This window comes from Lactuca virosa, chromosome 5 (genome assembly GCF_052849685.1).
Source record: "Lactuca virosa cultivar CGN04683 chromosome 5, Lactuca_virosa_CGN04683_v6, whole genome shotgun sequence".
NCBI classification, from domain to species: domain Eukaryota; kingdom Viridiplantae; phylum Streptophyta; class Magnoliopsida; order Asterales; family Asteraceae; genus Lactuca; species Lactuca virosa.
The window spans coordinates 309,942,153-309,957,298 of NC_136430.1; the positions used below are offsets into that span (position 1 = coordinate 309,942,153).

At 36.6% G+C, this 15,146-nt stretch overlaps 1 protein-coding gene and 1 long non-coding RNA gene across 3 annotated transcripts; both read right to left on the minus strand.

Moving 5' to 3' along the window:
- Positions 1-4,260: 4,260 nt before the first annotated feature.
- On the minus strand, positions 4,261-5,971 carry LOC145115001 (uncharacterized). Its single transcript, XR_013711381.1, has 3 exons — positions 5,856-5,971; positions 5,681-5,765; positions 4,261-4,305 (listed from the first exon to the last, which is right to left on the minus strand). It is a non-coding gene; the product is annotated as an uncharacterized LOC145115001 (long non-coding RNA).
- Positions 5,972-11,346: 5,375 nt separating this feature from the next.
- Positions 11,347-14,917, minus strand: LOC145115272 (protein kinase family protein / C-type lectin domain-containing protein). Of its 2 annotated transcripts, none has more exons than XM_079051535.1 (6): positions 14,623-14,917; positions 14,200-14,293; positions 14,046-14,100; positions 13,237-13,662; positions 12,579-13,149; positions 11,347-12,052 (listed from the first exon to the last, which is right to left on the minus strand). In XM_079051535.1, exons 2-6 carry the CDS (start codon positions 14,278-14,280, stop codon positions 11,527-11,529), a joined length of 1,659 nt encoding a protein of 552 aa, XP_078907661.1. In that variant the 5' UTR covers positions 14,281-14,293; positions 14,623-14,917; the 3' UTR covers positions 11,347-11,526. The 2 variants fall into 2 exon arrangements, with proteins under 2 accessions (XP_078907661.1, XP_078907659.1); XM_079051533.1 differs by having other exon boundaries at positions 14,200-14,283; positions 14,623-14,916.
- Positions 14,918-15,146: the final 229 nt, after the last annotated feature.

The following is a 15,146-nucleotide window of genomic DNA, read 5'->3' on the forward strand; positions in this document are numbered from 1 at the left end:
CAGGGAATGAGGCGGAATCACACATTCTAAGTCCATAGAATCTTAATGATATATGACCATAACATTTACACTAGCCATCATAGATTCCAGGGGCGTAGTATTATTGGGGCCAGGAGTAGGAATTGTAGTTCAAAATAAAATTGTTATAAGCCTGCTATCTTCAAACTTGGGCTTTGGCCCCTCCCGATTCCTAATCAGAATGGTCCAATACTCTTGCCCGCTCCAAGTCGAGAGTTGATTCATGTGGCTTGAGCTTAGGCTTGGGTCTTAGAGAAAGAGGCAATGCGTCAGGCTGGCTTCACAGAGCTGTAAAAACTCTTCTCTCTCGACAGTGGATAGATAACATGCCTCGGCTCTTCAGGCCCACATTGCCTACTGGGCCAACTCAAATGAACATCCACTTTGTTACCCCACTTGGGTTATAGGCAAGTGTTACCAAGCCCGATATCAAGAAATCAAAATCGATTCATCCCTATTTGCCCAATTCGCTGCCTATCTCGCCTGCTGTTCGTTTCTCGCTGTCTCGCTAAGTCAGTCACCTGGTCTCACTCTCGCCAATCGCCATCGCCTAATGCCCAAATCCCTATTCACACTTCACAGAAATCAGGTATGTAATCCCGAGACCCATATCTTGTTCAGCTGTTCTTTCCTTTCTGATTGTAAGATTGTTGATTGTTGGTGTTGGCGTATTGCACTGCTGCTGCTGTTTTCAGTCAATCCGTTGCCTATTTATGCGTTACTACTGTCTTACTGAGTTTCTTTTTAATTTGGCTGTCATTTGTGATTTGGCGATTTTCCAATTTGATTTACAAGTTATGAACTTATAGATTTGGTTATTGTTAAATGAGTTATTGGTTATTGTTCAAATTTTGATTTTGATTTTTTTTTTTTTGTTAATTTCAGTTTATAATATTTTCGGCCCCCTCCCCCAAGTTAATTGTTCAAGCTCCGCTACTGATAGATTCACTGGTAAAAACCCTGAGTTTTTACATAGATGATAAGACTTATTTGGGTTTTGCCGTGTTCCCAAGATTCATGGTTTATAGACTTGAATAGATGCTAGTTTTAGTAATAAAAAGAAATTTAGAATTTAAATGTCGATGTTAGATGCTTGTACTGATATTTAAGGGGTAAAAAAAAATAAAGTTTTATTAGTTACCTATAGCGACATTCAAGTCATAATTTGCATGTGAGAAGACTTGGAGTACTTTCTAATGAAAAGTGTGCTACTGGGGAAATTTGAAACTGGTACGTAGCTTCAAAGTCAAGAATATGCAGTAGGCATGTGATGCATTAAATGCATGAGGCACAAAAGTCCTAATTTGCAGCAATATATACGTATATGTGTGTGAATTGAAGAAGAAGGTTACGGCTCAAAGACCATTCATTTCCTCTTTATTTTTTATTTATTACTCCTCCCACTTACCTTATATAAATCATCACAGAAGAAGGTTACGGCTCAAAGACCATTCATTTCCTCTTTATTTGTTATTCGTTACTTCTCCCACTTCCCTTATATAAATCAGCACATTCTTACCGCGACTCTTTAACTTCTCCCTCACAAATGGATCCGCCTGCAGATCATCAAAACCCCATAGATGACCTCGATCGGTTTCAGTACTTTGATCATCAGTATCTGTTCAGGTATATATAAATGTCACTCATTACACCATCTTTCGCACAGAAAAGTGATTTTGTTTATATTGATCAAAACATGGTTTGATTTTTGCAGTGGTGACCTGCTCAACCATCAGGATTTCGAGTTGTCGGAAAAATCGCATGAAGTGCTCGATCAGAATGTTTCCACAGTACTTAACAAAGATCAAAACATCATTTCTAGAAATGAGTTTCATGATCTTGATCCCCTTGAAGACATAAGCTTATGGGATTGTTGGGAGGATGGTAATTTACCATTGGTTAGTTTCAGTGAAGACTGTAAATCCGATGGTGAGGCTACAGGTAGTTCTAGTGCTGCCACCACTGATCACGGTGGCCGGAAGGTGGCAAATAGATTGAGACCATTGGAGTTTGAAGAGATAGCGAAGTACTTTGAGATGCCGATAATCATGGCAGCAAAGGAACTAGGGATAGGGTTAACATTGTTGAAGAAAAGATGCAGAGAGCTAAACATAAACAGATGGCCTCATAGAAAACTTAAGAGCCTTCAATCCCTCATTCAAAATGCCAAGGTAAACTATGATAATAACCTTCTATACATTACTCATGCATGTATGCATGCACTTGGTAACCAAAGTAGTTTTGGTATTTTCTAAAATTTTAATTATTAGTTTCTTTATAACATAAACATATGCCCTAGGCATATGCCACATCGAATCAATTGTTTTACTACGATTTCTGATTTATATTTACATAAACTTATCTCATTGTAAATTTTATGAACTCACACGAAAAATATATTGCATCTACCTAAAAAAAAAACTAGGAGTTGGGATTAAAGGAGGAGGTAGAGACGTTAGCAGGGCACAAGAAGATGATGGAGAAATTGCCAGGTATGGAACTGACAGAAAGAACAAAGAAGCTTAGGCTAGCTTGCTTCAAAGCTATTTATAAGAAGAGAGGACTTAACAATCCTTAGTCCTTACCTTTTCTTTTAGCCATTTTGTTATCATTAGTGGATTTTAATCTACATTGTATGTGTTTTTCTCTTGATAGTTTGATACTCTTTTTTTTTTAGTTTCATTTTATGTATTTGTCTATTGATTTTTAATGCAGAAAATTTTGTATAATTTGGGTATTATAGTTTGTATTATGTATTTAGCCATATTTTAGATTGCCGACACGACTACGCCGACGACTCTATACCAGAGGTCTATATAAATAGACTTATGAATTTAGTAGGAATAACTTGATTATAATCTTGTGATTTGTTCCATGTCTGATCCACTCCTAAGATTCTCTTGACATGCCCCCAGTTATGTGTAATTAAAATTTTATTAGACTGTTGATCCTAATGAGTCTACCCTAAGTCCACAACCAAACAAGGAACATGTCCTAAGGCGGACTCACCATTTCGATGTCAATCATTCCTTAATTACACATAACTTCGAGGTACACCTAAAGAATCTTAGAGTTACCAGTTGTAAATTGTTTGTAATACCAAGTAGTGAGATTCAATGAAATAAAATGCATGCCCATTTCATTGATAAACCTTTTAGTAAATATCCTTACCATTTATATACACATGTATATTTTCGCACTTTAGTGAACTATTCTTGGTGTTTCTGTTAACATCTTGGAGATGGAGTTATGGTAGTGGGTAGAAGTAGGTTTTGTACGGGCGTTAAAATTTACACATCATGTTGCTCCTGCGAGAATAGGGGTAGAAGAGATAATTAATAGACGCCTAATCCTATAATTACTTATAGGGGTGATCCTTATTAGTTACGTCTATAATCACGTAGTGCATATCAGTTATACATAATTTGAGATAGAATAGACTTTCGAATAAATGACTCTACTCTAAGTCCACAACCAAACAAGGAACAGGAAGTAGAGCAAGAGTCATAGATTCTGAGTCTATAATATCTTTAATTATGTATAACCTTGGCGTATGCACTCAGTTATCATAGGCCTACTAATAGAGGTCTTTAGTTTTCACATAAATTGGTTATAGTATCACCAAATACTCCTATAGTATTTTTAGCTGTTTAGATTCGATTCTTAAAGTATTTTCTGTAGGGTGTAGTTAGGTTGATAGATTTGTTGCCCATTATGACTATCCCCCAGTATATGTAAGTCACTCCTCGGACAGATATAGTTGATCAGGCTATATCCTTCCCAGACTTGATTTACATATACCAAGGCATACACATAATGTACAACTCCTCTTCTTTTATTTTATGTTCTTCTAGTTATGACACTATATGAGCATGTATGCATGTATTTATACTTTTAATAAAAAATCATTTATTTTCTAAAAGTATATTTATTTGAAAAATGCACAAATCAGAGACTATTAGTCCCAATTGTGTTTATAGTTTGTATATCTTATGTGGTTTAATATACTTCATTCACTATAAACTGTGCTCTGATACCAATCTGTCACACCCCCAAACCAAGGATGGCGGAAACGTCCGGGGGTGGAGGACTTCATGTATAGTATCATAACAACAATTGTAATAGTAATTCAAGCAAACACAACCAACATATATATAATTGAAAAAGTTACATCATTGTATGAATTACATGTTTACGAATCAATTACAATATGTTGACAAAATATGAAATAGTAGACGCCTTAGCGTCCCATCCTCAAAAGCACTTGATTACCTGTTTAATGATTTCCTGAGAATACAAGTTGTTTGAAAAAGTGTCAACACAAAGGTTGGTGAGTTCATAAGCTTTTGTTTGGTATTATTAAAAGCCTTTCGTTTGTGAAAGTAGTATTTGTGTTAGAAAATCCAATATTTTCCTTAATGTGTAAATGTAGTCTTAAAACCCAAAGACCGAAATGTACAAGTAATTTGTCATATTTATAGTAAAACAATGCAAGTTTAAATCGACATAAACTCGTTAAATTTTAATGAAGTTCCCGTAAATTCCAACGTTTATTAATACTTTATGTGAGTTATTATAACCATGCTATGACCTAGTTGGCCTGAAACGACGTTCTTCAGGCGTCGGAAATGTTATGACATTTGTCACCCCAGACCTGCCGGTCTAGCTGTTGCATGCAGCTTAGGTGTGGGTTTGTCAAACCCAATATAGATCTATACACAAGTATCACGCTCTCCCTCAAGGAGACTCTGGTTACAATACAGGACTTAATGGTAATTTGAAGTAAATGTCTCACAAAGTCATTAACGGAATTACGTGTTATGAAAACTTGGTACCGTATGGCCGTACCTTGCTTAATGAAAATATCCTTTGTATAAATGTACCCTTTTTAAATGTATTTGTTATGTAATGTATCATAAACTATACCTATTATAGTTTATCAACCAAGGGTAGTACGTGGTAATGTATGCAAACTATATTCAAAATAGTTTATTAAATGTTTGAATGTATCGATTGTACTTTGATTATAATCACTTGTTATTCTTTATATTTTATATGACCAAATCCATTTGTAAACTGATGTGTGTCTAAATATTAAGATAAAATGTCATATATTGCAATAACATATAATCACATAAAGATATACACCTTGCTCAACATGTTACAAGGTGAAATGAAATTAACAGCAACTTTTCGTTGAAAAACAGTTTCTGTTACTGTTCTTAGAAAATTTATAAAAAAATCATCAAAGCTCTAAATCCAAATCCGCAAATTTTGAGAGTTTGGAATATGAGTCTAGTTTGTTCGTAAATTTTACCATGATTTTTAGTGATCTCTAACAGAGGTGAAAATGTTCATAATCACAGACTGGTCCGGGTTTGCCTCTGAAATGACAGGCAGTTTTGTAAAAATCACCATAAATTGTAGAAAAATCATATGGAGATGTGCAAGTAGCCATTTTAAAGCTACGAGTTTGAACTACTTGCACCTGGAACAGTTTTGAAAAATAAAATATTTAAGTTGACCAAAACAGTCCGTGATTAACGTCCATCTTTTCTGATGTAATCTGTTAGAAAAAGTTTAATTGTGTTCTTGATGATTTTACTTGTATTCCCCCCTTAAAACTTAAGAAAAACATGTAAATGTAGGGGTATGAACTCACCTTATGTGATTTCAGTAGATGAAAGTGAGATAGAGGAAGTGTTCAACCCAAGAACACTAAGAAGATGTCTTGATGATTCGAGAATCTAACACCGAATAAGATGGAATTTGTGTAAGATATCAATGATTTGAGTAGAATGGAGTTTAATAATTATGTGAATGATGAAGATACTTACTAATTGAAGGAAGAAATCCCTGGAGAAATCCTTGAAGTTCTTGAAATTGAGAGAAAAGATGAGAGAATTTTGGAGAGTGTCCTTTGGTTGCTAAGTGTAGAATGAAAGAACTTTATGGAGAATGAGGAGAGAGGATCAATCCTCCAGCTCTTAGAACATGGGAAGAGCTGGAGATTGGGTGTAAAGGTCCACTAAGGTGACAAGGAGTAGTGGGAAAGAGTGGATGATCATAGAGTGAGGTGGTGGTGGCTTGCTTTTGTCATAAAATAAGGAAAAGCAAATATTCCCTCAATAATTAGTCCAACCACCAATTCTTTTAATACATTTTTATAAAAACCCTGGAGATTTATATATTTTGGGGCCTTAGTTTATAAAATAAAGTTTTGGGTGAAAATCCCACGTTAAAATAATGAAAAACGGAGTTAAAACGAAGTCGTAGTCGAAAAACCGGAAACATTATGACACGCAAACATGCATGTCGTCTTCTTTTATGACAGGGGCTTCCTTGATACTCATTGCGTGTCATCAACACGCGAGTCGTAAGGTTACGACAGAAAAATGTGTGTCGTCTTCCTTTATGACAGGGACTTCGGTCCTGAAGCTTCAGTTTTGGGTCCTTAAGCCTATTTTACCCGTTTTTACCCCGTTTCAAGTGGTTTTTGACCCAGTTAAGGGTCGGGATGGCCCGAATGATTACAAAAAATTAAAGGAACTTTTGAGAGAGATTTGGGAGAGATTCGGGAGAGATTTGGGAGAGATTTTAATAGAGAGAGGTTGAGTGAAAGAGATTGTGAGAGGTTTCGTTTGTGATCTTTTTGAGTGTCCGGCTTCGCAACGAAAGGTCCATAAACCCCGTTAAGCCATGATTTAGTGTCTTACACAATCCCGATGATTGTGCAATAGTGTTTTATCGCTTTGGTTTGTTGTTTAGCACTGTTAAGGCTAAGGAAAATCAAACACATGAATTTTTCAAATGATGTTTTCTCATTGAAATAGCGAATTGTATAATGTAAACCCTAACATACAAGGGTTAATGGAGTTGACCGGTTTGACTTGTTGACTTTGTTTGACTTTGACTTGAGCGAAATTTGACGGTTGTCACATGAACTCATTGATTGGTGGAATGTAAAACCCAACACTTCCAAAAATCAACAAAACAAATCCAAGCAACAAAACCCTCATGTTGTTACCGTCAGTGGAGACGTTCCACAACAGACGCCCAGTCTCACCAAGGAAGATTACGATATATTGCTTCAATTGTTGAAATCTGCGAAAACCAAGTGAACAAAGAACAAAATCAACTGCGAACATGATCAGTAAGATCGAGAAACTGGACAGCTGGATCATTGATTCAGGTGCCAATGACCACATAACCCACATTACAAAATGGTCAAATGCCATGACTAAGGGAAAGAATACCACTTCAGTTACTATAAATGGCCAAACTGTGAATGTTAAAGGAATTGGAGATAAACATATATCCAATTTCAAACTGAAAAATCTCTTAAATGTGCCAGATTTAAATTGTAATTTAATTTATGTTAGCAATATAACTCGCGATTTGGGTTGTTCTTTAACATTTTTACCTGATTCATGTTACATACAAGACTTACGTTCAAAGAGCCTAATTAGGATGGGTAAAGAGCGTGATGGATTGTACTACTTGGAGTTGGTTGAAAGAAAGAAAATGGCAATGACAACTCTAAGGAAGTACGATGTTTGGCATAGAAGATTGGGTCACACTTCAGAGGGAGTTATTCTCAAGATACAACAAATAGGAGATATAGGTACTTGTAGCCAATTTTATGATTCATGTATTAGAGCAAAACAAAGTAGGCTTCCTTTTCCAATTAGTTTTTCAAAAATAGAATATTGCTTTGATTTAATTCGTGTTGATATATGGGGTAGATACAAACATGCTTCTCTTAATGGTTCTTATTACTTCTTGTCAATTGTGGATGATTATAGTCGTGGTGTGTTGGTATATTTGATGAAAACCAAGTCTGAAGTTGCTGAATTATTAATCTCTTTTTACAATATGGTAGAAACGCAATTTAAGAAGAAAGTCAAAAGGGTGAGAACGGATAATGGTTCAAAATTCCAATCCAGATTCATGTTGGAGTTTTACAAAAATAAGGGTATGTTATTGGAAACCTCGTGCCATACACACCACAACAAAAATAAGTGGTAGAAAGGAAACACATACATTTGTTAGAGATGGGAAGAATTTTACGTTTTCAAGCCTCACTTCCAATTGCATTTTAGGGAGATTGCATCCTAATAATGACATACATTATCAACAAGTTACCTTGAAGCAATTTAAACAACAAAACACCACATGAGATCCTTCTTGGAAAGGTACCCGCATACACACACTTACAAGTATTTGGTTGCTTGGCCTATATATATAATGTGTTTGGAAAACATGAAAAGTTTGGAGAAAGAGGCATACACTATATATTTCTTAGATATCCGATGGGTCAAAAAGGATATAAGTTGTATGACTTGAAAGATCAAAGAATTCATATAAGTCGAAGTGCTACTTTCACCGAGAATGAATTTCCTTTTGGAAAAAATTATGAAGGACACAAGGTAATTACAAACGAACACCTTGTTGATGCATTAAATAAAATCCAAGTCAGCAATGATAGCTTCACTAGTTATTCGGATGAAAGTCGACCTACCATTGATCAATCGATCACAGAGACTAATACCTTACAAAAGGAAAAGGAATCTTCCAACAATGACACATTGGAGCAAACAAGAATCAGACAAAGTACTTGTGCTCCCTCTAAACTCAAGCACCTTGAAGACTTTGTGACTGATTTGCCCCCATTGATCGACTGCTCAATGCCCATCCCAACTATAGGCTCTTCGGCTACGACCAATTCACCGGTACATCCTCTTTCTAATTTTGTTTCTTATAATAAGTTCTTAAAAAATCATCAGGCCTTCTTAGCATCGATCACTTCAAATGAATAACCGAAAGACTTTTCTCAAGCCTTGAAAAACGCAAGATGGATTGAAGCAATGAAGAAAGAGGTAACAACTCTTGAAGAAAATGACACTTGGTCTTTGATGGAACTCCCAGTTGGAAAAAGAGCTATTGACTCAAAATGGGTCTACAAAACAATATACAAACCAACTGGAGAGGTTGAAAGATTTAAGGCCAGACTAGTGGCAAAAGGATACACTCAAATTGAAGGTATTGATTTCCATGAGACTTTTTCCCCGGTCGTGAAACTGGTTACTGTTTGGTGTGCTTTAGCTGTGGCTGCAAAGAAGGAGTGGGAAGTTCATCAAATGGACATAAACAATGCATTTTTTTCATGGAGATCTCGAAGAAGAAGTTTATATGAAGGCTCCTTAATGTTTCTGTGAGAAAAACAAGAAACGAGTTTGTAAACTACACAATGTTAGAAAATCATGGGACCATTTCATAAAATGCACATTATATGGTTATCATTTAAATTCAAAAATAACATGGTAAAAGTATAAGATTGTTGATGGACCAATATTCACTTACCATATGTGGCTTGAGTTCCCGGTTTCACTCAAGATCCTCAAGATCTTTTCCATCTCACACATTAGGGTATATCTCCATCTCTCTCTCTCTCTCTCTATATATATATATATATATATATATATATATATATATATATATATATGGTGAGGAGCAGATCAAAACACACAAAAATTACACAAATAAATTCATGAGGTATTGCTAGGGTTCTTAGAGGTGGTCTTGAGATCAATTGGAAAACCAATCTTGTTCTTCAGATTCAAAAGCTTCAATGGAAGCAGGTACACATTCTTCTTCTTCTTCTTCTCTTATTTTCTTTTATTTAGATTCGAGTTTGAAGGTCTGATTGTTTTGATAGCTTTCGCATATAAAATTTAGTTATCAAAATATGCTAACGCACAAGTCCATTTATGGTCTTCGACAAGCTTCTAGAAATTGGTCCTAAAAATTCATGAAAGCTCTTATAGAAATCAATTTCCATCAGAGTAAAGCAGACCATTCCATGTTTGTGTTCAAGAAAGAATCAATACATATTGTTGCCCTTATTTATGTCGATGGCATTTTGTTGATGGGTAACAATATCGACAAAATTAACGAGATAAAAACTCATCTTCAAAATCATTTTAGCATCAAAGACTTGAGCCCACTCAAATACTTTCTTGGTATAGAAGTTCCTCGTTCCAAGGAAGGTTTTGTGACCAGTCAAAGAAAATACACACTAGATATCCTTGAAGATTGTGGTGTTTCAGCTTGCAAACCTAGTGCATTTCTGATGGAACAAAACATAAAGCTTCGAAAAGATGATGAAAGTCCGGAGGTTGAAGCCTCTCGTTATCGAAGACTGGTTGGACGCCTTCTCTATCTCACAGTCACACATCCTGACATCACTTTTGCGGTTAACCAACTGAGCCAATTCTTAAGCAGCCCACAAAAGTCTTATATGGATGCGACCTACAGAGTGCTTTGCTACTTGAAAACCACTCTTGGTCAAGGGTGTTCTTTTCATCTAGTGGAGGTCTAGATCTCACAACATATTGTCATGCAAGTTGGTTAAGTTGTCCTACTATTAGAAGATTATGCACATGATATTTTATTAGCTTGAGTGGTTCACCTGCTTCATGGAGAACAAAGAAGCAAATGGTTGTATCAAGATCCTCAGCTTCAGCTGAGTATAAAGTTATGGCAAACACGATATATGAAGTCTTGTGGTTAAGGTGGCTGCTACTTGATTTGGGTGCTATGCAAAATGGTCCTACACGACTCATGTGTGACAATGAAGCAGCCATACATATTGCAGCGAATCCGGTTTACCATGAAAAAACAAAACATGTTGAGATGAATTGTTATTTTGTTTGTGAAAGGATCAATAATGGAGAGAAAAAAACTTTCGCTATTCGTTCTGAATTTCAAACAACTAACATATTTACTAAAGCTCTTGGTGCAGATCGTTTCAAGATTCTTTGAGGCAAATTGCGTGTTTGTGATCTTCACAATCCAACTTGAGAGGGAGTATTGAGATTGTCATTATCTTCTTTAGTGTTACTTCCTAGTTTTTAGCTATTTGATATGTTTAAGACTCTTTTATCCTAGTATATAATCATGTATCCATTTCAACTTTTAATAACAAAGAAATCGACATTCTCCTTCTCTGATTTTAATACACACTGCAAATGACATGATTGGACACGCTTTGTTGGGTTATCTTCAATGATCCTTTGTAACAAGATCATACCTTACCTTGTTCCATCTTTTTGTGTTAGCAATTTTTGTGTTATTGACGTAGTCACAAATTCACAATCACAATTACAGTCCAATGAATGTGAACACAATATAAATGTACATCATGTTATTTCATAACCCATGTAAGTTGTAACAAACATACCTTAGTGTTCGAATCATCAACGAAGGAGGCCGTGCTAAGAAACAAACAAATGGGCCCAAAATGTCGAAATACGAAAGCATTACCAATTTCAGCCAAATTCATCTGTCTTCATATTTCATTATATAAATAGTCCTTCACTAAAATTCGATGACAATAATCGCATTTTATCTGCTAATGCTACAAGTACAATGCCATCATACATACTTTTTTGCACACAATTTTCTTGACAAATACGAAAATTTAAATTCCCCGATTCAAAAACTAAACTAAGCTGCCAACTGCTGTAACTGATGGACCACATGTGACATTCTAGGCCTCATCGATGGTACATGTTGGGTACACGAATACACCAGATCAACCACCTTTTGAACCACACCAGCTTCCGGTATTTTAGAAGGTGAAGTGGAAGAAGATGCAGAAATCACGGGATCAAGAAGCTCAAGGTACCGGTGTGATTGAACCAGTGGGGTGGCCCACTCGAAAATACTCTGCCAACCCACCGAGTCAACTGCCTGAGAAGCCGGTCTTCGACCACTTATTATTTCTAGTAGAAGAACCCCAAAGCTGTAGACATCACTCTTTGTGGTTAGCTCGTTTCTGTAGACAAATTCTGGAGCAAGGTAACCGTGGGTCCCACCTGCCATCACGGTCCTACCATGCATCACTTCCCATGGTACGAATTTTGATAATCCAACGCCCATTAGATGCGCATTAAAATTGTCGTCTAGAAGTACGTTGCTTGCACGGATGTCACGATGGACTACTTGTGGCTTTACTTTGTCGTGTAGGAACCTGATTTTATTCTTTTAATCATTAGAAAATCGAGCAATTATAAATAAACAAATAGTAGGAAACATAGAGAAATATGACAGCCTTGTACTTGTACTGTGTTTAGCAATGGGACAAAATTTGCAATTTTTTTGTCCTACCCAAAAAGGTGGAATGAGATGGGACAGGGATCTGGTCTTGATCTAGTTTGTGAAAAAGACGTAAACGCCCTTTTCAGCCTTATCGTCAAAATAGTCCTAGAAAGTTTGTACAGTCCAACCCATTTTTGTCTCGTGTATCAAGCGCAGCACAAGACAACTTTCTAGGGATACTCCCAATGAGAAAGACGAGGAGGGCATTTACGTCTTTTGCACAAAGAAAAGATCAAGAGCGGATCCCTATCCCATCTCATTCCACCTTTTTGGGTGAGACAAAAAAAATTGCAAATTTTGTCCCATTGACGGATCTAGTTGAATGCATGTCAAACACAATACAAAACCGTCTGTTCTTTTCTTTTCTGTGTAACAAATGGGGCTTTGGATTCACTTACGCGATTCCCTGTGCAAGAGTAGTGGCAACTTTCATCCTCATGGTCCAATCCAAACTCCTACCACCCATAGGAATATGATGCAACCATCTATCTAGAGGCCCATGTACTACAAACTCATACACAATGTATCGATCACCATGATCATAGCAGCATCCTTTCACAGGCACTAAATTCGGATGACAAAGCCTTGCTACCCTTCCAACCTCGGAAAAAAATTCTTTCTTTCTCTGAAAAGTTGACCTTTTTAGCCTTTTCACTGCCACCTTTGACCCATCAGGCAAAACCCCACTATATGTGCCACCTGTCTTGGCATCCCCTATAAGACGATTAGCTTCACTGAAGTTCTTTGTAATCGACCTCAGTTCTTCACGTGTGAAGATTTTCCATGATGGAGGAACTAATGCCAGCTCAGCAGGATTAGATAATTTCCGAGACTTTCGGCGCCTCTTGCTACGCCTATACACAAGGAGCCATATCACCACTGCAAATGTTGTGAAGAGAATCAACCCACTCACAATAGCAAGTATGATCAGATATTCCTTGTGGCAATGCATATGCTGACATCTGTTATCTGGAAAATAAGGGGGAAAATTAGTATTAAAAGTTCAACCAACAAAAGAAAAAAGAAATCAAGGGGAATTTTTTTTTTTTTTCAAACCTGTAACAATCATGCATAGTGAAGAGCGAGATATGTTGCATGTGTTGGCAACAAGAGATGTAGTTCTATTGGTTAATATAGTACACAGGGATGCTGAGTCATTATTGGGATTGTAGAAGCATGATGAATTGGTGCAAATGGACTTGAGATCTGGTGTGAGGACATTAATGAGAGTTTGATTCCAGTTATAAGATTTGTCAGACCATGTCCACTGGTGCCCAATGATAGTGTCTGTGCTTCTGCCACCAACCCAACACTCATTACACAAGTGTTGTGCAAAGCTCAATTCTGCTGATGATGTTAATGCTGCAAGGTGGCCATGATAACTTCTGCAGCTGTTTTCTGACTCATTCCAAGGCTGAGAGTTTTCAATGTATTTATAACATATTGTATTACTTGGTCCCTTGACCCAACCAGAAGGGCATACTGTCAAAGAAAGTTGAGGTTACTATGATTGTTGAAGGTTAGAAATTCCCACAGTAAACCCTAACTGGACTTCATAAATTACACTCACAAGATCCCATGTTCAAATTTGCATCATTACTAATGTTTGTATGGAGAAGAGTTAATAGAGTATATGACCATATGAACTGAAAGAGGAAACCATAACCAAAGAGAAAGTGGAAATCCCACATGAATCCCCGATTGTATTGAGGGGAAGTTAAGTTATGACAACAATGAAAGCATGAAAACTTTAACTTGGAGATAAGGGTGGTAATGAAACTCGCATTCAATACATCCAATGGAATGATTTGGTAAAATAAAAATTTTGTATGCTTGATGTCATTAGTGTAAACAAATCGACTTACCTTCTATGCGGCTTTCATTATGAGAAGATGCTACCAGAAAGGAATCATTTGAAACCTACAACAGGAAGAGTGTCATGTAAAGTTTAAATGTGTGTACTATAATTCAAATTAAGCTTCTTAGTTTATCTTTCAGGTGGTGCTTCTATAAACATACCGCGTTCAAACTTCCAAATTGAAGCACGAAGCAAGCAGAAAGAAGCAAAATTCCTGCTACATGGATCAGCTTTCCCTCCATTACCTAACAAAACCTAAGTTTAATCAATGGCGTAATCATAACTGTTTCACAAAATCCATACCCATGTGACAATACCAAAGCAATTCATAAACGCTCAAATGTCAAAAATTTCACCTTTCACCAAACCTATTTAGTAACAAAAAGTTTCAGTTGGAGTTAACCTAATTATATGCGTGAAACAGACCTTCAAAATCCGAAACCATCAAAGACACAACAGCATTGCTAATTTAACAACACAAAAAATAGCAAAACAGAAGAAAAACGAAATTGTTGAAAAAGCTTTCAGTTGTTCAAGTTGTTGGACAATTTTTTTTACTAATACGAACAAACTAATAGACATACAGTGGTTACGGCGGAGTCGAGGAACAAGTCTGAAAACCCCTAAAATCAGGGCAGAATCATCGCCGCAACGCTAGATCGAAAAAACGAAGCAGGAGGTTAGCATGTAAGTATTTGGGGGTTTTCTTCACAAGGTTTAGTGAAACAATGCAAGAGACAGTGTTAGACGGATTGAAATGCTTCGGTGGTGGAGATCGATGGAGGAAGGAAGAAGGGAAGTGAAGGACAAAGCGGGTAACTGCAGTAACTATGATTTATGAGGGATTGAGCGTGTCGTTGGAGAACAGGTGCTAAAAAGTCAAAGTCAGTCAATGGGAACACGTCGTCTGTTTGTAATAATCTTGTTAATGCCCACAAGTTACATATTGCTCCCCTCCCCTTCCATAATTACATTTGTACTCCTTACTTAGCACCTACCTTTTGTGTAATTTATAATTTGGAATTTTGGATCATATGTAAAGGCCAAAGGGGTCCAGGCGTTCATCTATTTGATATCGGATCAACCACAGGTTCATAGCCCAATGTAT

Coding starts and splice junctions, on each gene's coding strand:
- LOC145115272 (XM_079051535.1), bottom strand. CDS start 14,280: ATGGAGGGAAAGCTGATCCATGTAGCAGGAATTTTGCTTCTTTCTGCT. Junction 13,150..13,236: donor ACTATGCATGATTGTTACAG/GTTTGAAAAAAA, acceptor CTTATTTTCCAG/ATAACAGATGTCAGCATATG. Junction 12,053..12,578: donor ACTCTTGCACAGGGAATCGC/GTAAGTGAATCC, acceptor GAATAAAATCAG/GTTCCTACACGACAAAGTAA.